Genomic DNA, 21508 nt, shown 5'->3' with positions numbered 1-21508 from the left:
TGTGAATATTTACCTTGAATGTTCTTCTGTCCTGCTGAGTTCTCCTAAATGCAAATAAATTGTCAGATTTTTTTTCCCCCTCATGAATCGGTTCCTAGTTTCACTTGCCAAATTAACTAGACCTCCCCAGTCTGGACAAAATCTCAACAACCTCATCAGTGGTTGGCTGCACAGAGCCTGAGCAAAACCCAGGACTTCTAGCAATTCTTGCTATTAATACCTGTACTGGTATTTGCTTCTAAGAACACTTGAGTCCTTGGCACAGTCAGGATCCTGCAGTACAGCCCTTCTGGGAGTGCAACTGCTGCACAATGCCAAGGAAAGGTTAAGGTGTGCCTTCCCACACAAAATAGCTGTGGAGGAGGATAGACATGGTTCTCCTCCAAGACAAAAACCACCAGAAGAAAACAGAAGCTCTGCCCACCAGCCTGTGCCGGGTTAGGAGCAGCCTTCGCAACTGATACTCGGGACCTTTTGTTCTGCCAAGAGGAGCGGAAGATTCTGGCTGATACTGAGCTACATCTCTCTGGCCAGGGGGAGAGGGGGGTCACTTTGAAGCTTTTTGCCAACACCAAGCAGTAAGGAATCCTTGCATCTTGGGTGGTTTTCTTGCATTTTTAAGGCTAGGGACAGGAGGCTGAACTGCTGCAGTTGAGCTCCATTTCTGGCCTTGCCTCACTACCTGCTGCTTCATGCCAGCTGCAAAAAAACTTTTTTTTTTTTTTTTTTTTAAGAGAACATGGGGATAAGATTTCACTAAGCCCAGAAACCATGACTAAAAGATGTTTTAAGGGGAGAGCAGACAAGACGAAGGGCCTCTCCCCTACCCCAGGGCTCAGAATCGCAGGTTATTTCTTTAAGAGAAACTCTCAAATGGCTCCAAGATGGAAGAAGTCAGACCAAAACCAGACTTAACTAGATCAAGTTCTGAGCTATGCCACCTGTGCCAGTGACAAATGCTCTGCTCCAGAACAGCACCAGGGACATGGTGGCTGTGTGTACACACCACATCATCCCCCTCCTTCACACTGTGTTAATAGTGGACAGAAAAGGCCACAGTTACATAAAGTCACTTGAGCTTCTTAGGAAGATAAAGCAAAAGAAGCATTAATACTTCAGATGAAATCATAGGGAGTTAATAAGGATTAAGTATTGTCCAGAAAGTGGACACGGATGACTTCCACCTCTATGGAGCGCTGCGGCAGCTTGAGAAGCTGTTGAGCTCTAGGGGTGGCACAAGGAGCTGCATCTTTGATGTTTCCCCAAACAGAAAGAAGGTTGTTCTGCAGCATTGCATCAACAGTGAAACATTTTTTTCCCCCCTGTATTCACCCTTAGTTCCTAATAAATCAGATTTCCAGGGGAGCAGTTACAACATAGGATTGGAGGAGTGGCAGGGGCTTGGTCTCTCAGCCCAAAGTAACTCAACCCTTGCTCTGAGTCACTGCACACACACTTGAAGGAAGTGATACTGAGCATCATACTGAACTCAGCTGCTGGGTTTCCTCATTGCAGGAGGCACATCACCTGAAGATAAACATGCAATACTCTGTGTTTAAAAAAACCCAAACACCAACAAACCACCCTTTCCTTCATGTGGCTTAATTTCTATAAAAAATTAAGAAGTTGTACTTTGTTAACTTAAGTTTTAAAGCATCAGATGATCTCCAGGCAGAGCTGGCATAGTTACAATGCTTATGCTACCAATGGGGGTCTGAAATCAGCTTCCCAGACAGCAAACTTAGAGTTGATATCACTTGGAGACAGCTTGGGAAGCAGGGCCGAGATGTGTAGGTAGATGAAAAGACATCTTGCCAAGGTAAAGAAAATTTGCATGTGAATTTTAAGCAAAACCAAAATCAAATGAAATCTCACATTTTCATCTTAAAGGGGAATTATTCTGATTTTTCACTATTAAGTGGCTTTAGACTGATGGTTCCTTAATCTTCCTTCATTTTCTGTTTGACCTTCTTTCATCTGCAGTGGTGTTTCCCCCTCCCAAAACTTGTTTGCTTATCTCTGCAGGCCAAAGGCACAGAAAGACAGATAACAACTCTGATCTGAGCACAGTGCTGCCTCACCAGCTCTTTACCCCAGAGCAGGACGTACAGTATGATAACAGCTCCAAAGGTTCTTACAGACACCTGTTTGTTCATGCCTACTTCAGATGGGCAGCCTAATGAAATTACAAAGCTGTTAGGAAAGGCAACCACAAAAATAACCTGTTCTAACCTGAACAAAATAACACACACATTCAGTATCACCCCAAGGCTGGTATAACGAACTGGAGTATTGTTGTCACCAAGCTCGAGCTGCCATCCCTGTCCTCAGGGATGCTGTACAGCAAGGGCAGGAGAAAGCTGTGTCCCCAAGCATGTCGGTGGCTTTGCCCTGACAATGACCTGAGCACAGGTACAATCTGTAATTGCCCCTATTGGCTTCACCTGGGACCGCTTGGGCTCACTGACACGTGGATCCCAACCCTGTCTTGTCTCCTTGCTGTGCCCCGGTGGGGTGTGTGCTCTGCTTGGGCCCGCTGGGTCAGCTCTGGGGTCACCTGTGGCTCCGTGGAGAAGCTGCACAGCTTCTGGCGAGCCTGGCTGAGGTGCTTGTTGCTGACCGAACCCCAAACACACTGTTGATCCCAATCCTCTACCCGGCCGGCTGCACTCACAGCCAGGTCTGCAAAATGGCTACAGCCGCTCCACCTACCCCGTCTACTTGGCTTTATTTATTTGTTTGTCTGTTTGTTTGTTTACATTTGGCCCGATTTGACCGAACACCAAGCCCCGAGCAGAGAGCGGAGGCACGGTTCGGTCCCGGCGGAGGGGACGGGCCGCGCCCCGGGAGCCTCCTCTCGGCGGAGCCGCGGGTGCGGTGCGGGCGCTCCCGCAGCCGGTCCCCCTGCGCGGAGGTGCGTGAGTCTCTCCCCTCCGACTCCGTTCCCGCATCCCCCCGTGTCTCCGCGGGCGGGAGCGGCGGGGCGGGGATGCCCGGCGGGGCGGGGGCTGCCCGGGGCCGGTCCCTCCGCTCCGCCCCGCGCGGGGCGCGCACACCCGCGGGCAGCTCCGCGGGGCGCCGCGGGCACGACCCTCCGCCAGGACCCTCCGCCGGGCTCCCCGCGGCCGCGCTGGGCCGGTCCGTCCCATCCCATCCCACTCCACCCTCCGCCGGAGCCGAGGTTGAGCCGCAGATGTGGGGCTGCCGCCGCCGCGGCCGCTTCCCGCAGGGCCGGCGCTGCCGAGGTAGGACCCCCGGGGACCCCCCTGCACGGAGCGGGGCTGGGCGCTTCTGCCCTTCCCACCCCCTGCCATCCCAACCACCGGAGGCCGGCTTCCCACCCTGGCAGCCCCCAGACCCCGAGGGATCCACGCGCGTCGGGGCAAGGCTGGAGGGGGAAGGTCGTGTTTTCTTGGACCCCCTGGTCGGAATTTTTCCCTTTCAGCTCCACCGAGGAGTGAGGGTGCCCGGCATCTCAGAAGCTCGCGGGGTGGGAAACGGGATTTGCGGCTTCTTGCTGGAATAGCCCAAGGTGGAGGAAGGTTTGGGAGATGTAGTGTGGAAGGAGGGAATCGTAGTGTAGCAGTGGCTGTTTGCTTCCTGAGTTATTTTTGGAGATGGCTTGGCTGGGATGAATTTTTTTAACTGTCTGTGGGAAGGCGGGTTTACATCGTGCTCCTCCAAGCCTTGTTGCCCTCCATTGGCTGAGGAAGGGTGTAAAACCAGTGCTTTGGCAAATAGTGATCTAACTGGTTACTTCTTCTTCCCTTATTCCTAAGGGCAACACCATAAACCCACATAATCTGCATCTTTTTTATCTTGCTTTGTGAGATTTGGCTTCTGGCTCATTGGGGCCTTCCTTGGAAAGGGCTGACTCTCCCTGGGGATTGAGGTCTGGCATGTTTGTAAGGCACTTTGTGTAATATGGGATGACAGCTGTGATGCAAGTGTACCAAAACTTTTGAACATGGACTCCATCGTGGTTATGTTTGGGTGTTTTTTCCCCACTTTCTAAGATATTGTGTTACATAGCCTGGAAGATAAACTTGGCACCTTCCTGGGCACTCTGGCTGCCATGGGGCAGAACAGGAGGGCAGAGGTGGAGATGGCAGCAGGGGGGTGTTGTACTCAGGTCTGTTAACGGGACTGGGGAGTTTTGGCCTGGCACCCTGAGCTCCCTGGTACCACAGAAAACTGGGTGTCAGTGGGTGTAGAGTGGCTGTGGCTCCTGCCCCGGTGACTCAGAGGATTGCTCTTGTTTACAGCCATCACTTTGCTTCTGCTGGCCTTGTAGTAGGCAGTGTGTACTTTGTCCATGCCTGACTCCAACCCAGGGCATGGAAATGGACTTCAGTGAGGTTGGTGGCTTCAACCTCAGGCTAAGAGGGAGGACTCTGATTCAGCTGTGGAAATGCAGTGATGGGCCATTGCTTACTCATGACTGAACTATAAACCCTCCACTGTTCCTTGGGTCCTTTGCACGGTGCTTGCACTGGCATCTCCCATGAGCAGGGATTTGTTGACTGTGCCAGGGTAGCTGCTGAAATGGATCCTGCCCTCGCTCCTCCTTGTCAACACCTCATAGCCTGGCTCATGGGACCTCTGTAGCAGGTCCCATGGTGCTTGTGTGGCTCTTTGGAGTGTGAGGAGGTAAAAAAAAAAAAGATGTTAATACTGGAGAAACTTGAAGACTCTTAAGGATTTTTAAATCTTTAAAGACATTAATTCTGAATTAAATGTTTTATATTGACACACATCAAGAAAAACTAGTTCATATGAGGCAAAAAGACACTAAACTAAGTAGAACTTGGTGTGATCAATGAGGATCAATTGATTTTGTAGTCCTCTGCAGAGAGCTGAAGATGGGACTGAATAAATACCCGTTGTGAGACTCCTGGTGCTCTTCCAAAGTGTTGCGGAGCAGTTTGCGAAGTTTCCAGTAAGTTTGCTTAATGTGGCCTTACTCAGTTGTGAGGCACTCCCATAATTATGACTGCAATTAAAAGCAATAACATCCATTTACATAAGATGCCAGTCCTTTTAAATCGCTGCATCATCTAATGAGAGCATTCCTGTAGGGATAGCTATGCAGGATGAGGACCCAAAGCTGAGAGCGTTTTGGTGAGGATTTTGTTTCAGAACTTTTTTTGAGGTCATTTGAAGGAAGGATCTGCTATGAAACATGACATTTTGTTATGAAAATGTACTGATTCATAAATATAACCCTTACCAGTAGTAAGACGTTATTGAGTGATTGTAACACTTTATTTTTTTTATGTATCATCCGTCTAATTTAAAAAAAAAAATCAGCTTGGTTACACCAGTATTTTTCTCATTTTGATTGCGTCAATGTTCCTTCTGCTGTTGTGAGTAAGAGATTTGGTAAATCCAACTTGTGGATGGTATTTAATTGCTGATGAAGCACTACGGATGTGTTCTGAATTGCTCACTGAACTTGCATGGTTTCCTTGGGGCTTAACCTCTGCGTGTGATGTCCACAGATTTTTCTTTGAGATAAATGGAAATATTAGACTTGAAGTGCCGGCAAACATCATGTACTTGGGAAAAGCTTCAGCTTTCTTCTGAAAGAAATGACCTAGTGGAGTATTCCCATCTTCCCGCTCCATATGTTTTGGTTGGTTCTTTTTTTTTGTTTGTTTGCTTTAATTTACTGAATTACACAGCTTGTGTCCCCACACCCTGGGTGGGGCAGCTTCTTTGGAAGAGTCACAAGGCCAGTGTAGTAGAAAGGGTAAAAATTCTCAAAATACAACTGAGGAAGCACCAGGCATGAACCTGAGAAGTGCAGGGTTCCTTGGGTCTGCTCTGGTTTTCCCCAGAAGCCATTTTTTCCCATTTTAAGTGAAATAATTAGTCTGTTAACCTTTTCTCACAGGCACAGCTCTTGGCTCACGGTCTCTGAGACCATAAGAGGTTAAGTAATTAAATTGTAGAAGGGAGTAAAAGACAGTAATGAACTCTAAACTCCCTAGTCTGCCTAGTTGGGCTCTCCAACGGCTAAAATTAAGTAATTTAGGTCAATTCCTGATTTTACTTGAGTTTTATCAGGCTCTCAAAGTGAGGATGAGGGAGAGAGTCCCGTGCTGCTTCACACAGGTTGTTATTTCCAGAGGGGGTGGGTTGATTTCAGGCATGATTTGGTCGTGCAGAGGGGCAGAGTCGGGGGGAGCGCTGGCCTGGAGCGCTCCCACAAGGTACCACGTGGGGCCAGGGTGCTTAATAACCAGGCCTGTTCTTGGGTGCCTGCCAAAACCTGGCCCTAAATATTGTAATCACACACTAATTATGAATACTAATCTCCAGACGTATTTAATGCGTTACCGGGTAAAGTACTGACCTTGTAGCTGTCAGGTGGTTGCTGTGTGCACTGGGTTAAGTAAAATCATGGAATGGTTTGGGTTGGAAGGGATCTTAAAGATCATCTCATTCCAGCCCCCCCTGCCAGGGCAGGGACCCCTAGACCAGGTTACTCTGAGCCCCATCCAGCCTGGCCTTGAACATTTCCAGGGATGGGGCAGCCACAGCTTCTCTGGGCAACCTGTGCCAGGGCCTCACCACCCTCACAGGGAAGAATTTATTCCTTATATCCCATCAAACCCTGCCCTCTGTCAGTTTAAAGCCATTCCCCCTTGTCCTACCACTCCGTGACCTTGTCAAAAGTCACTCTCCAGCTTTCTTGTAGCCCCTTTAGGCTCTGGCAGGTGCCTAATGTCTCCCAGAGCCTTCTCTTCTCCACAATCCCTGTAATGTTGTGGGTCTGTGAATTTGTGTCCATGTAAACAGAAGAAATAACTGGGGGTTTTGCATAAAATGTGTAAACTTACCTTTGCTGTGGTAACAGTGCAGTTGTAAGTGCCTTTAGGATTATGTTTTGACTATGTCAAAACTTATCCCTCATTTGAGAAGCTGGTGGCTGGGGGGGTTCTTCTGGATGTTGATGTCTGTGACATCTAAGGATCTGAAGTAATGCACTGGAATTAATCCTGAAGCCTTTAAGTATGTAGCTGCCAGGAGTACAAATGATGAGTCTCTTAATTAGAACTGACTTTTATCCGTGTGATGGATAAAAAGCATGTTTTGCAATGTTTTATTAATAAAATGGGATGGATTTGTCATGAGTGCCCTTGTGGAAATAATTTGCCTGTTACAGCCCTAAATTCTATGTTTCAGTATAATTTCAGCACTTGGATATCTGAAATGCCTATATGGCATTAGTTTCCAGATGATTCAGTATGTTACTATCATGTTTACAGCCATGCATGAGTAGAAAAAGGTAGGAAAGGGCAAAAAAAGAGGGTAAATAAAGTGGTTTCAAGTTCTTCCTTCTGATTTTGACTCTGAAGTTGAGCTGAAGTTGACCTAACTCATACCTGAGTAGTTATTTTTTCAGATTTTCTTCTCTTTCTGCGTGCTGTCCTGTCTTTGTCTGTGTTGAGCTGGCTTCACACATGTTGTGCCTTGGCACTGGGAATTGCCAGGAGAGCTGTGTGATCCAGGCTCCCCAGCAGCTGTTCTGCTCTAAACAAGAGTTACAACACACCCCCGCCAGCCACGGATCTGTTGTGGGATTGGTACATGTCACTAGAGAGATACCTAAAAATGACTTAGACGTGCTATTTCTGCCTTGCTTGGAAGAGCCACTTGTGGTGCTGCGTGTTTGGAAGTGGATTCACACGTGAGTGATTCCTCCATGTGCAAACAGCAGCAGACCCTGTGAACTGGCTCAGTCTGTGCTGGCACTGCAGAGGCACAGTTTGGTCCTGCATATGTTTTGGGTGCCTAAATAGGGAGGTTACCCTAAGCAGCAAGAAATCCTCGTGTCTGCATTGGGTACAGTTTGTCAGTGCATAGTTTAAGTCAAAGGATGCAAAGAACAAAATATTTCGGGTTATTTATTTATAGCTAAAAGCTTCTCTATGACTATACCTCTCTCCCCCATTTGACATAAGCTAATCAAGAAGCACAACAAACACGAGGTGGTTTAATGCATCTGAAACTGCTTCTGACCAGTGATCACTGCCACAACAATATTTGGGTTTAAGGCTGGCTGTTTCTTCCTCTTATGTTTTCTTTTATGGTGATATGTCCCTGGAAATCTAACTGATGTTGGTTAATAACAAGCAACGTTTGTTGTTCGTGGGAACCATGTGGATATTCCTGAGCACGAAGCTGTGCAGCATTTACCTTCTGCATTAAGGAGGGGAGGGGAAAAATAAAGAAGCTTTGTTGTTTTTCCTACTGCCAACGTAAAACTGGTTTCCCCAAAACAATGAGGAGATTTCAGGGGTTCGTGACCTCTTGCAATTAAAAAATGTCAGATGGCTTGTGAGAGGGGCGGAGGAGGAGGGGGAACACAGCCCTTGCTGTGGAGGAAGCAAGCAGCCCTGTTGGAGCTGAAGTAGTTTAGTCATTTTTGGTAGGAGATCAATCTAGCAGCTTCTGTTTTACCCTGAGAAATGTTCCACTTGGGGGTTAGAATAGGGGAGCTTAAAAATCCAAGCAGCTCTGGACGCGATGTCTCCCGTGGGTTTATGTCTTGGGGTTGTAATTGATTTTTCTTCCCTGGGCTGGGCCAGTTCCATGGATTTGTGCTCGTTCATGGATTTGCTGACACGTCTGGTGTCAGTCTTGTGTCTGATGGGACAGGTCAAAGCACTGTGGGTACTGGGACTGATGGCAGGGCATCTCTTCACTCTTGGTAGTCAGCTTTTACTAAAATGTAGGAAACTAATGTTTTTGAGACCTCTGTCCTGTGTGAAATAAGGTTCAAGTTGGTCTGTGAGTTCAGATGTCCTTGGTGGTGAGGGGGAGCCCAGAGGAGGACACAGACCAACCCAGCGTGGGGTGGCTGGAGCCAGCAAGCCTGGACAGCTGGTGTTTGACTGGAGGTGGTGAGTGTGAGGCCCAGCGTGCTCATTTGCTTCTGATTCTTTTGTTTAGCTTTCTATTTTTATGTCCCTTATATGTTTTGCTTTCGATTTATGTTTAAAATTTTGAATGTGTTTTTATACGTTCTGGTGCCCTTACGCTGTATGTGATGGAGTGTGGCCTTCTGTGCACCTGAATAATTTTTTATAATGTATTTTCTCTAGGGATACTTGTGCTGAAAAAAAGTTATTTTTTTCAAAATATAAAGAGAATTCAGGTGGAGTGCTTGTTGGTTTTGGTTTGGTTTTGGTTTGTTTTTTTATAAATAGGAGGTTTCTTTACTAACTTTGTGCTGGCCACTCTCATTTGGTAAATGTTTCCCCTTGCAAGAGTTTCTTTTGTAGCATTTGTCCTGTTTAGCCTGTCTGCACTGCATAAATTTGATTATTTTGGCTGTTGTAATTTTGTTATCCTTATTAAGCTTCCTCATTTGCATATTGATCCTGTTAGTCTCAGGAAGCTGATAAGCCATCTAGCTGTACTTGCAAAATACACAGAAAATGAGATATCTGCCCTGGAGGCTCTGAAAGCTGAGATTCACTGTGATTTGGATCTCTGTATGTCTGGCCTGTATTTTTTTTTCCTCTTCAGTGCTATGTTTTAGCCTACCTGACATCATTGCAGTTTGCCAAATTAAGATTAATTTTGCTCTGTAATTCCTGTAATTGCTAACTTCTGAGAAGCCTTGCTCTAGTTTGCTTGTATTTTTATTTGGATGAATACACTCCTTTTTCATAAGCTTAAGAATATTTCCAGCGGCAGCTGGCATCACATATGCTGTGAGTTTTTTTTCCTCCTCGTGTCAGTGTCAGTTTTCCATGCTGGCTTTCCAGAGGGATTTATTCTTTCAATCAAAAAACTCTCTTTTCTGTCTCCGTTGCCTACGGGGCACCATGAAACCGAGTCTGACCACAGAGGACTTTGGGCCCATTACCCTTTGCTCTTGCTTCCATTGCCATGGACTTTTCCCCTAATGGCCTACGTGTCCTGTATTGTAATGTAGGCTGGAGTACCATCATCTGTTGGACCTTTAAGTCCTGTCCCACTTTTTTTTCTTTATTCCGACTCTGAGCCACGTCTAGGTCGCTTTTCAACGTGAGGTTGTACCACCTCTCCCTCAGCCTCGCCTGTTCTGAGACCATTTTGGGTGCTTTGGTATATTTACATATTATTTATGTCGCTGAAATCCTTGCAGACCCCTGTTTTGCTCTTGTTCTACTCTCTGCACAGTCACTGCTGCTTCTAACAAAGTGTTGTTCTTTCTTCCCCCTCCTGGTCCGGTGTTTCCTCCTCCTCCTGCAGTTTGACCTTGTCTTGCTCTTGTCTCCCTGTGCCCTTTTCCAGGCGTTCACATGGCTTCAGCTTCTATTATGTGCTGATGACTCACAGATGCACTCTGCACCTCCGAGGGTTTGTCACCCAGCCCGGCGGCTGTTTTCCTCCTTGCCTTTTTCTCTTTGATTTCTCCATCAATCATTCAATATTTCACGCCCCCAACCCCAGGTGGTGCTTCCGAAGCTCTCTTTTCTCCTGTCTCATCTCCTTATCTGCCATCTGATAAGCAGTGCTGTCCCAAAGCCTTCATGATTCTTTAAAAATTAATTTGGTTTACTCTGTGCATTTGAATCGCATGCAAATTTTGTGTACTCTTTATTGTCAATATATTTCTCCTTTTTCATCTCATCAGACAACTTCCCTAATGCATGTAATAAGTTTTTACAGATGTTTTTCTTCAAAGTGGCTGTCTTGAGGAATTGTACTTCTGAAGTCAGTTGATAGCATTTGGTTTTAAAGGTGGCGTGAAGTGTTTTAGTTCCACTCTGAGAATGCAGCTGCCCTTATTTTGTCATTATTTTTGTTTTAATTAAACAGCCTAGATCTAGCTGTTATGAGCAAGTGGGATTCATAGCAACCTAGCTGAATGACAGGAGAAAAGGATATGGATACATCATGAATGTTAAAATGTCTAATATTAAAGTAGCTGAGCATAATTCATAAGCCTGTCAGCCTGGATATGGGTTGTCTGTTTTACTTAAAATTGTCAGTCCTTTCCTCGTGCTCCTTTTAACTACACTCCCACTCATGACAACAAACCCCAACTTGGAATTGAGAAGGTTTTCTAATATGCTTATGTGATTGAAAAGGAGTAGAGAGCTTTGAGGTGATAGAGACACTTTCAGGCTGCTCAGCAGAGATTGCTTATAAGCAAGTTCAGGAGGCACAAAGACAGACATCCTAGTGGATGCAGGTATGCTTTTGCTTTTCCTTCTCTTTCAAGTAGCACAAATTTATCAAGGCTTGGTTTTCTGTGGTTATATCATGGATATCAGGTAACTGAAGTGGAGAAGTGGACTTGCTGCTGCATGCCACTTCCAAGGAGGAGGAGAGTGTATCTCAGGGTACACCCACCAGCTGTCCAGGGGTTGTGCAAGGCTGTACGTGCTGTTGCTGTAGTAACAACGTCAGATACTACCAGAACAATGTGTAGGAATGTCTGTCCTCAGTAGGCTTGCTATCTTGGAAACTGGGTATTTCAGTTAACCTCTAGACCTGTGCATGTAAATAGGCAATCTGTGCAAATTCCGTGTATTTTGATGTCCTCTTTCTGCACTTCTTAGGAGCACATCCCCTCTCATGTAAATAGCTTGGAGTCCCTGGTATACAGTAAGAGGGTTTATCTACAAAGGGCTTTTTAACACTGGGTTGCACTCAGAAAACATGAATAATGGATGCTGTCTTTCCTTTATGTTGCATCATAACAGGAAGATTTAAAATGTTGCTCAACTTTGTGATGATGGAAATAGTTTTAAGCAATACCTGTAAGCACCACTTGAGGATCTTGCCTATTTTTCAGAGAAATAATTAAAATGTTCTCACAGAGGTAATGATGGGAGGTGACTGCTTGAACTGGAGGTGTAGATTTGGTGATTTGTCCTTCAGTTTTAATGAATACAGTTAATGCAGATCAAACTTAAACCTATGCCTTGTGCTACACTTAACACAGGAAACTTCCTTGCATGAGAACAACCTCATCTCATTGATGGGGTTTATCTCCAGACATTGGGTTTCTCCCAGATTTAAAACAGAGCAGTTATTTCTTCTGAAATGTGATAGCATCTAAACTAACACGTTTGTATACTTAGAAATAACAGAAGTACTCTGATTGGCCATGCTTTCAAGAATGGTTCACATAAAGGTAACAAAACAGAGTGACAGTGTAGCAAGGTGTATTTTTTTTCTTTAGTTGACACTCAGTGTTTGCCCTGGGATTCTCATGAAATCCATGTGTGGGTGAGATGATATTCTGCTGATAACCTGTATATCCCAAAGCAATCTGAGATTGTCTGATAGGTTTTATATGCCTACAGCGCAGCACGTGGGTTCTGTAGAAACCTGTCCAAGACTTTATTGGTTCAATTCTCAACAATAAAACCTTTGTATAGCTTGTGTTTGTTTCCTGATTGTTAGGTCGTCATGGTTTGGAAAACACAGAAGTGTGCTGGAATGGAGCCACACAGGAACACTTCTGTAAGGGATACATCACTGCTTTGCATGCAGGGTGAATAATTATCATGATGTTCCAGTAGGTGATGAAGAAAATACAATAAATGCAAATTAGTGTGGGAATTAACTGTCTTTCCAGCCAAATCAGTGTGGTGTGATGCTTCTGAGTGCCTGGACCCTGACCGATCTTCCCTTGTATAAGATGTGTTGGTGATTGTTAGACTAGATGGGAGCTTGTTTTCTTGCTGATTTACCTTACACCAACATTTTCTGTTTGGATGAGTTATTTTCCTTATCCATGCTAAGGAATATTTTTTTTCAGCTTAAGGAATCTTTCTAGTATATATATTTATTACAACTTCATCTGTGTGGGACCTTGGGTGTTGTTTAAATCTATTCCTCAGTAAGCACTGAAGAGATCTCTTGTTCTTAGTAGTGTAGCTCATTCTCTTTTAGAGCATGATTACATATGGCTTTTTTATCAATCTCTTTGATAGATGGATCTGTAGCCAGGAAGTCTAGTAGTAAAATGAACTCTTATAAAGTAACTTCTGAAGGTCTGTATTGCTGAGGGCAGATTCTTTTTTTAGTTCTGAATTCTTAATGGCTTTGCTTCTCTTTGAGGTAGCAGTCTACTTCAAGACAGCTGGAACTTTTTCCCTTTAGGCAGTGATAGGAAATAAGATATGAAGTGGATGGTGCCAGTAATAGAACTTAGTTGTTGCTCAGAAGAAACGGAGTAAGTGCTAGGGCCATGTATCACAAGGCCTGGTCCTTGTGATTTCAGTTGGTTTGGAATCAAGTCCCAAAAGGAAGAACCTGTGGAAATGGTATGGGGAACCTGCTGAACTTGTCATGTGGGATGCTTGAAGTTTTTGGGGACTTAGTGGGCTATTTGTCATTTTTGCTGGGTTGACTCCTGGGACATTAGAGTCTGGGAAAACAAAAGAGATTATTGAGGAGAGAACCATAGGCAGTGTGGAGGAGATGGGAAGTCTTCATTTAAGAAGTTGACATAACAAAAAGTCCTGAGAAACTGAACTGAGAATGTATGAACCAAAGTATGTCACTGGTAATATACTATCACATCTCTTCCTGGATTGCTCATTGTGCTTGCTAAGCTCTTCATGGAAAGGAACTTATTCTGCCCTCTGTGGGAAGCTGTGTGAGAAGCTTTTAACTCGTGAGGGATCTCTCCTGCAGGGTGACTGTTCCCAAGGCAGTCTGTGTCATCATCAGGAGCTTGGGAACAGCCTGGGGAGAAAGAGAGGCACCCTTTTTTGGTGCAGCTTCCTTTATCTCTAGGTTTCCTTGGCAATTGAAGGTCCAGGTTGGGTTAGTACTTGTCTTACAAAGGTCACAACATACCCAGCAGAAGGGCACTGTGCTTTAGGCAGGTTGTTAGGCACTTCTCTTCCACAGGGAGGAAAAACCTGCTGGGCTTGATCTGTCCTTCAGGAATATGGGAATTACCTGGGGGAGGGAACAGTCTGTCCCCTGCTGAGGTATCAGTGTAATATGGGATGTGATGGAACAGACCAAGTGTCCCAGCTGCTCTGGAATAGTTTTGGTCATTACAGTAGAAACTGGGTGCTGCTGCAAGTCTTTTCACCAGCTAAGAGTACCCAAACAAATACTTGGTCATAACAAAACCATCATCACTGTGCCCCACATCAGGAGTGTGGGGAGAAATCTCTCCCATTCCACCCGAAACCCACTTTTGAAACATTGGAGTGTTGCTACTTGTGAACAAAAAGGGTGAAGCATAGTTGTGTGTTTGGTCACTGACTCCTCTCATTGGCTTGCAGTGTTGTAACAGCCTTGTATATATTAGATAGCTGTTGCTGCTGTCCTCGGGTGATGCTTCCAGCTGCACAGATTTTGGCCAATGAAGGACTGCCACGAGCCTGCTGAAGGTATACTTGACATACCTTTTTTCTTCTTTTTTTTTTCCATTAAAAGATAAAATCAGTTATAAGCTCAATAGGAATTATCCTGTCTGCTCTATACACATGCTGTGATGCAGTGTAGCAGGTTGCCAGTTAGCTGGTCAGAGCCAGCTAATCCATGTGAAACTGGGGAGCATTGGCTGGGTGTCAAAGCTGGATATATAAGGTATATATGTGTGCTGAAGGCTGTGCTGGTGTGCCTGTATTTCTTGAATAACAGCCATATGTAATGATTTTTGCAAATGCTGTGTTCCTCTGTGCCTCCTTAAAATTGTGCTGTAACAAAACTGGTGCTGTGCTGTGTGGCTCATGTCCTTTGGAGCAGCTGTAAGCTGAGGAACACACACACCTGTCTCTGTACCTTCTTAAGGGGGGTAAGGACTCTACCTCTGATCTCTCTTCCTTTCATTATTGCCATATGTAGAAAATGTAGATACCAGTTTTAAGATGGGATCATTTAAACTAATTCCTGTTTGTCACTTCTAACTAGAGCAGTAACCTGCCAGTTGCAGTAGAGAGTGTTTGGATTTAGGTTTTTCCCAGCTATTTATTCCCAGTTGTGTATGTAGAGGTCAGATACTATTGGTTTTCTGTAAGTAAGCAGATGAGAATGTGGGCATGAAAAAATGTACCTCATGATGTAGTGGAAGGAGAATTGCTTTAGAGAAATTGAAGTAGTAGGTTAATGATGAAATATAATTTGTTGGTGATTAATATCTAGAAAGGAATGGGCATATTTTGGAGTGAATGTGGACTACCCTCCCTTCCCCCCCCCCCCAATATTTTTTTACATTTGTGTGAGGAAATAACTAAGGATCCGTAGATGAACTTTTCTCCTCTGTAATTTTCTGTAACGTTGGGTGCTTGAAAGCCAAGTCCCAGCGTATTTTACTTCTGTGGGGCCTTGCTGTCTCCTGTCACGGTGATCCCAGCGTCGCTGGGCTGTGCGTTTCTGAAATATAACAGGGAATTACTTAATTTTTTCCCAGAGAACTGGAAACCATGTGCTGCGGCTCGACCAGTTCTCACCCCGCGGCAGCACCTGCTGCCCCAGCACGGGCACGGCCAGCACCGCGTCCCCTCCCCGTGTCCCTCTCCCGTGTCCCGTGTCCCCTCCCCGTGTCCCTCTCCCGTGTCCCATGTCCCCTCCCCGTGTCCCCTCCCCGTGTCCCGTGTCCCCTCCCGTGTCCCCGGGGCGGTGCGGGGGCCGGTGCAGTTCCCGCAGCCGCCGTCGGGGGGCGCCTGCAGCCGGAGCGCCCGCGGGAGGGGCCGGGGCTCCGCCTGGCGGCGATCCCGGGAACTGCGGGATCCGCGCGGTGTTCCCAAATTCCCGCGGGGTGTCCCCGGGCCAAGCGCGGCCTCCGGCGGCACCCGCGGATGTGCTCGGTCATGGGGAACAGCCGCCGCAACGCTCAAGTTCCGCAGAACCCCCCCACTTGATGCTGGCCCACCTCTGGTGCTGTGCCCACGTGTCCCTTAGTGGTGTCACGGATCCCTCTTGGATCACTGATCTCTCTTGGATCACTGAGCTCTTCTGGGTCCTCTGCACTGTGAATGGGCTTGGGAATGGGTTTTTCTGCTCAGTGTGGTGAGGGCATGGGCACCTGGAAGACTGGAAAGTCTTCTTTCCCTTGTTCCAAGTGGTGAGCGTGCGCTGCCGGAGCGATGGTGGAAGGACAGGAGGCAGAGATGTTGGGTGGTTTATGGATGTTTTATGTGCTGTCAGACTATAAAGTGATGTCTTTACTAGGGAAATGAGATAAATGGAAGTAACTTGGGCGTACTGTGAAACTTGGATTATATGGCTACCGTGTGACACAGTGTATTTACAGATACAAGTAGGGTTTCTGTAGGATCATGCAGAAGCCTTGGTTCAGTGTCTAAATAATTACCACTCGCTGTATGCATTAAACTCCGAGTTTCTTGTCTTGTCAGGCAGTTGTTTCCAGAGAGTAACTCTGTCACTTGGCTCCAACACGTTATTTCTGTGCAGCAGTTCATTTTCCAAGACTGCCTTTTCCCTCGATTTTTTTTGCTTATGCAGAGAGGTGGTTTCTCAGGAAAGCTTTCTTCTTGGCATGGCCCTGGGAGAAGAAGCTTTGTGTAAAAGCTTTTCCAGGAATAAAGGCTTGTTTGTGGTTTCCCTGTAGCAAACAAAGCTGGGTCTCCAGCTCTTCACCTGCTTCACTCCTCAAGCCTTTGCATTAGGACAGGGTCTGATAACAACGAGATTGTGCAGAAGGTGATTTCTATAATTTATTTGGAATCTAATGAGCAATGTTTTTGTTCTGTCTTTTTCCAGGAATTGAATGTAGTGTCCTTGTAAGGACACATGCTTTGAAACGAGACCTCAGGAGTGGTACAAGATTTCTGTATTTGCTTTCTCTGCGTCCTCGGTCAAGTAGCCCATCACTGCACTGAGGTTATAAAAACAAGCCATAAACCAACTGACCCTTGGATAAGTTTGACCTACAACAGAATCACATAAGCTTGTCATCAGCCAAGCTGAAATCTTTACCTCATAAAAACAAGGGCTAGCAGGTGTCCATGCACACCTCTAATGTCATTGCAGACACCTGGACAAACTCTGAAGTTTTGTACAGGTGCCACTGGTTTAAATCTGCCTGAGTGAGAAGAGAATTCACTGACAGTGTGCCTGGTGCTTTGAGGAGGGACTTAGAGATGCAGTCATTCACCCTGTGGACCTCAGGGAAATGCTATTCTTGTATGAACAACATCAGGCCAGTGTTCTTGGCTGCGAGGCAGGTGTGTGAGCAGAGTTTCAGTTTTAGTGCAGGGCGTGGATTTGCAGGAAGGAAGTACAAACTTTGTTTCTGGGGACTGGAAGGATTTCATATGTTTTCTATTTAATGTGAAAGAAGCCTGAGAAGTGTGGTTTATAAACTGGCATTCCTGTTAATCTCTCCTTTCTGGTAATATTACATCTGTTGTGGACTCGCCTGGCTTTATTGGAGGCAGTGTTAGGAAAGCTGGAGGATCCTGGTGCTGGCATGCCTTGCTGGGACCAACAGGGTGAGGTGGGTACATCCCAGTGCTGGACTTTGCCCTGGAGTCTGTCATCTGCTTCTTGCAACATCCTGTGCGTGCACAGGAGATGGGCTTCTGGGATTAACCTGCAACACAGATTGAACTGTTCCTGCTCACACCTCTTTTGGTAGCTGTTGGAATTGAATACATACCCAACAGAAGAAATCAAGAAGCTTTTAAGCATTCAAAAACTCCCTCACTCTGCTCCTACTTTTCTGACCCTTGTAATGTAGCTCCCCTAACCCCTCTGCCAATCCCTGCTTCAGCTGTCAACTCCAAACAAAATCAGGAAAAAGATCTCGGATAAAAATATAGTGCAGGAACCTACAATGGAAAAACTCTAATCAGTCTTGGAGAGAAGGAAAAAACTCTGAACAGAGGGAAGGGCAGGTCAAGCAAACATGGTTTTGGAAAAACAGTGCTGATTCTCCTGGGGCTGTCTTGCCAAATGCCTCTGAAAGCTGGCTTTTTTTTAATTTAGAAAGGTACATTTTAGCTTGTAATAGAACAGGAAAACTGCAAGTGATCCTCAGGTGCTCAGAATCTGGTTAGTATTAAAAAAAAGGTTTATACTGGCCTTCACTTGTGTTTAGATCAGTGTCATAATAATGGAGTGATTAATAATGAAAAGGTCTATTGCACTTCACTACTATATTTTCAGTGCATTGCATTTGCCTGCTGTAAAATACCTTGAGATATATGTAATAATGAAATACTGAGCTTTCTTAGGACTTTTTGCTCAGCCCAGTTTGAATGAAGCGGATTTCCCCTTCCTTTATCAGCTTTACAGCTGATAAAGGTGATGTGGAAAGGCGACAGCTGGGTGTCGCGTTCAGCAAACCACCACTCTCACTGCGGCACGGGAGTTTTCCAGGGCCATTTGTCAGTACCTTTTTTTCTTTTTTTTTTTTTTTTTTTGGATAGCTAAACGGGTGTGTGACAAACCTATGGTTTATTTATGTTTTTCCGCATCGCTATCAATTTGGACAATTTCCGGCCTAAACAGCGTTCTATTGGAAAAAACCCGCATCATTCGAGGCACGACTTTAAAACATGCATTGCATGCTCCCCGGGCGTGCTGTTTAAAAAAAAAAAAAAAAAAGGAAGGGGAAAAAAAAAAAAAAAGGGCTTTTCTGAGGCAGCGTGGTGTCCTCTGCAGCCACAGCGGTGCGGCAGCAGGGAGAAGAGCAGCCACCTGCTCGCAGCACCGCCGGACCCTTCCCGCCGCCGCAAACCCGCTGCCCCCGGGGTGCCGGCGGTGCCCGTCCCTCGGGGGACACGGCGGGGCCGCGGCTCCCCCCTCGCCCTGCCCCGGGGGCGGCCCCGGCGCGCCCCGCCCGCCGCCACTGCAGAGGGAGCCGGGAGCGGCCGAGGATGGCGGCGGCACCGCCGGCGCGGGAGCTCACGCAGAACCCGCTGCAGAAGACGTGGGAGCCCTACGACAACGGGCTGCCCGCGGGGCACAGCGCCCAGCGCGGCGGTGAGCGGGGCGGGGGGCGCGGCTGCCGGCGGGACACCCCCGGGGAGGGCGGCGGGGACCGCCGGGACCCCTCCCGGGGCTGCTCGCCCGGGGCTGCTCGCCCGCGGCTCCCCCGGCCCCGCGCGGATCAGGCGCGGAGGGGTCGGTGACCCGCAGGGGTCTGTCGCGGTTCTCCCCCCCCCCCCCCCGCCTTCCCGTGGAGGGTCGAATCCCTGGATCTGTGCCCAGCGGAAGGAAAGGGAAGCTCAGCTGGATTGGGAAGAAAATCTTCTCTAGTAGCTTTTGTTGCTCTTTCGGTTGTTTCTTAGTCGGCTGTGGTTCCAGGGCGCGTTTATATTCTTCAGAGTGTATTCTTCTTGGAGAGAGGCCTGAAAATGTCACTGTGTTCTTGTTTTGGTTGTTGGTTTCTTGTTTTTGTTTTTGTGGTTTTTTTTTTCTCCTTCAAGGCCAATGCTGTATCAGCCCATCTGTTCTATGAGTTAATGACTTCCCATATTTTGAGGTGCAGCCAACCAAGTCATCAGCCTCCTGAGTCTTTGGCTGTGGCGTTTGTAAACCATAGTTCATTAACAAACTTTGCCTCGCAGGTTGTTTCTTTTCCTCTTTCTTTCTTTCTCCCCCCCCCCCCCCCTCGTTACTTAAGTAAGGTCCAGTTACTTAAGTAACTGAGGTCCGGTACACGGCAGTTTTGCGGACAAAAGGGGCTTTGTCGTGTGGAATTGTTTTTATTTGTGATGCAAAGAGGCTGCGCTGACAGAGCTGAGGCTCTGCCTGTGTGGCAGGAGTCCATGGGCTGCAGCTTTGGCTCTCTCTCAGCTCTTACTTTGGCCTAGCCCTTGCTTAAAATAAAGGAAGAAACCCCCAGACTTCCTTGCTGTGTGCTAGGCAAGCAGGCATGTGTTTCTGTGGGAACTAAATTACTCTCCAGCATCTGAAACACGGTGGGTTAAGAGGAGATGAGTGCTGAAATAGGAAAAGGGTCAGAAAATGTGTGTAAGTGCTTTTGTAAACATGCTAAGGAGCAAGCTTAATTTTAGCCTTAATGTGGCATCTCTTTTCCTAACAGAGTAACATTTGTTAGAGCTTAGCACAGGCACTGTTTTACAAAAAAGGAAACCCCAAGAACAAAATTGCATATTGGTGTTGTGTAATCTGGTGATCTACAGAGTTGTCTTGGCAGAATTATTTAGCTTCTTTCGAATATAACTTAAAATAAATTTCAACTACCTGTGTGGGTTTTGTAGCATTCTATAATTTTAATGCCTAAGATCCATTATAATTTAAAAATCCTTTTGCTAGAAAAACAGATATGGAATTTATTTTTTTAAAATCATTTTGCACACATTTGCTCTTGCAGCTCTGACTGTAACATGTCTGCAATCATTTGTGATACATAAGAATTACAAACAGCCTGGAGAGGAGCAGAACTTACTCTTTCTAGATAAAACCATCTGTCTTGTTTCAAGAAACTGAGAACACTTTGTAATTTTCCCCATGTAAGGGTGTTGCAGAGTCCTTTATCCTCAGATTTCCATGTATCTTGCATTGCCCTACGTTCTGGTGAGCATGACCTGTGGGTGCTGGAGCTGTGCTGTGGCAGCTCAGGATGGACTGTCCAGACTGGGTGATGTGGGACAGTGTTGGGTTGACCAGTTCCAGATCTCTGCTGTTACAGGTAGCTCTGTCAAATGGTAATGTTCCAAAAATACGAGCTCCAGGTGGAAGTGGATTTGTTGTCCTCAAGTGTAGCTTTCCAGTCGAAGAAGTGAAGTTTGTCACTCTGTCTTCTGAGTTTCTTTGCTAAACAAGATGAACTCTCTCAGTCTCCTTTGGTTGTGTTTTTTATTTTCTCCTTCAAGCTGATGGCCTTTGCCTGCACCACCTTTAGTCTTTATCTTTCTAGAAGGTGAATGAGCAGAATCACACAAACTTCCAGTTGTGTGCTCGGCAGATCCATCTTCAAAGGGACTTACCCATTTTAGCTGATTTTAATGTGATTTTCTAAAAGTTGTAGCAGCTGCAGTTGTCTGCGGAAGAAGAAATCTGGTGAGCTGTGCCAGGGTTTAGCTGTCATGGGGCTTTGAGGAGCCAGTTCTTTTAGTCTGTGCATTACAAGGTCTTGGAGGAGTTGTTGTGTCCGTGTGCAGCCTACTGAGCAGACAGCTTTTACAGCTGGTGACACCAGTCCAACGAGGGTAACTGTTCTAATGACCTTTCAAAGTCAGACTAGTGGGCAGTAGGAGTGCATATTTTTATTAATAACTGCCACTTGCCTTTTGTGGTCTTTCTTGGTAAGTTTTGCCTGTAAATAGGTTGCATTAAAGCTACTCCTGGCATCGGATGTCAGGCTGCTTCGAGCTCTGAGTTGAGCAATGGGCTACAAATATGGACATAAAAAATAAATAAATAGGAAAGTATTCTGTAGTGAAAGTTGTTTTGAGTCTAGAAGAGGATGTTTATAAATAGTGAATTTCCTGTGGTTAAACATTTTTCACCCCCTCTACAGTTAATGGCTTTGTTTCCCTACAGCTGCTGGAGTTTGGTCATTCTAATAATTGTCATTTGTTGCTTGTTCAGC

At 46.2% G+C, this 21508-nt stretch overlaps 1 protein-coding gene across 11 annotated transcripts in view; it reads left to right on the top strand.

The window, feature by feature from the left end:
• The first annotated feature begins 2775 nt into the window (after positions 1-2775).
• The window catches only part of LOC127481771 (6-phosphofructo-2-kinase/fructose-2,6-bisphosphatase 4), a 52062-nt gene continuing 33329 nt past the window's right edge, over positions 2776-21508 (top strand). For 4 of the 11 annotated variants that reach the window (XM_051811434.1, XM_051811432.1, XM_051811433.1 and 1 more), the window contains exon 1: positions 18768-18930. In XM_051811434.1, coding sequence (XP_051667394.1) covers positions 18825-18930 — 106 coding nt within the window. In that variant the 5' untranslated portion in view covers positions 18768-18824. Of the gene's footprint in view, positions 2915-2974; positions 3246-8794; positions 8913-9757; positions 10105-13647; positions 14370-18767; positions 18931-21508 lie in introns of those variants that run through there. The other 7 variants (XM_051811431.1, XM_051811429.1, XM_051811430.1 and 4 more) reach the window with 5 other exon arrangements.

Source organism: Manacus candei, unplaced genomic scaffold (genome assembly GCF_025592945.1).
Source record: "Manacus candei isolate 608988 ecotype Guabito, Panama unplaced genomic scaffold, ASM2559294v1 h1tg000082l, whole genome shotgun sequence".
Taxonomy (NCBI): Eukaryota; Metazoa; Chordata; class Aves; order Passeriformes; family Pipridae; genus Manacus; species Manacus candei.
This window is presented reverse-complemented; position numbering and strand designations above follow the sequence as displayed.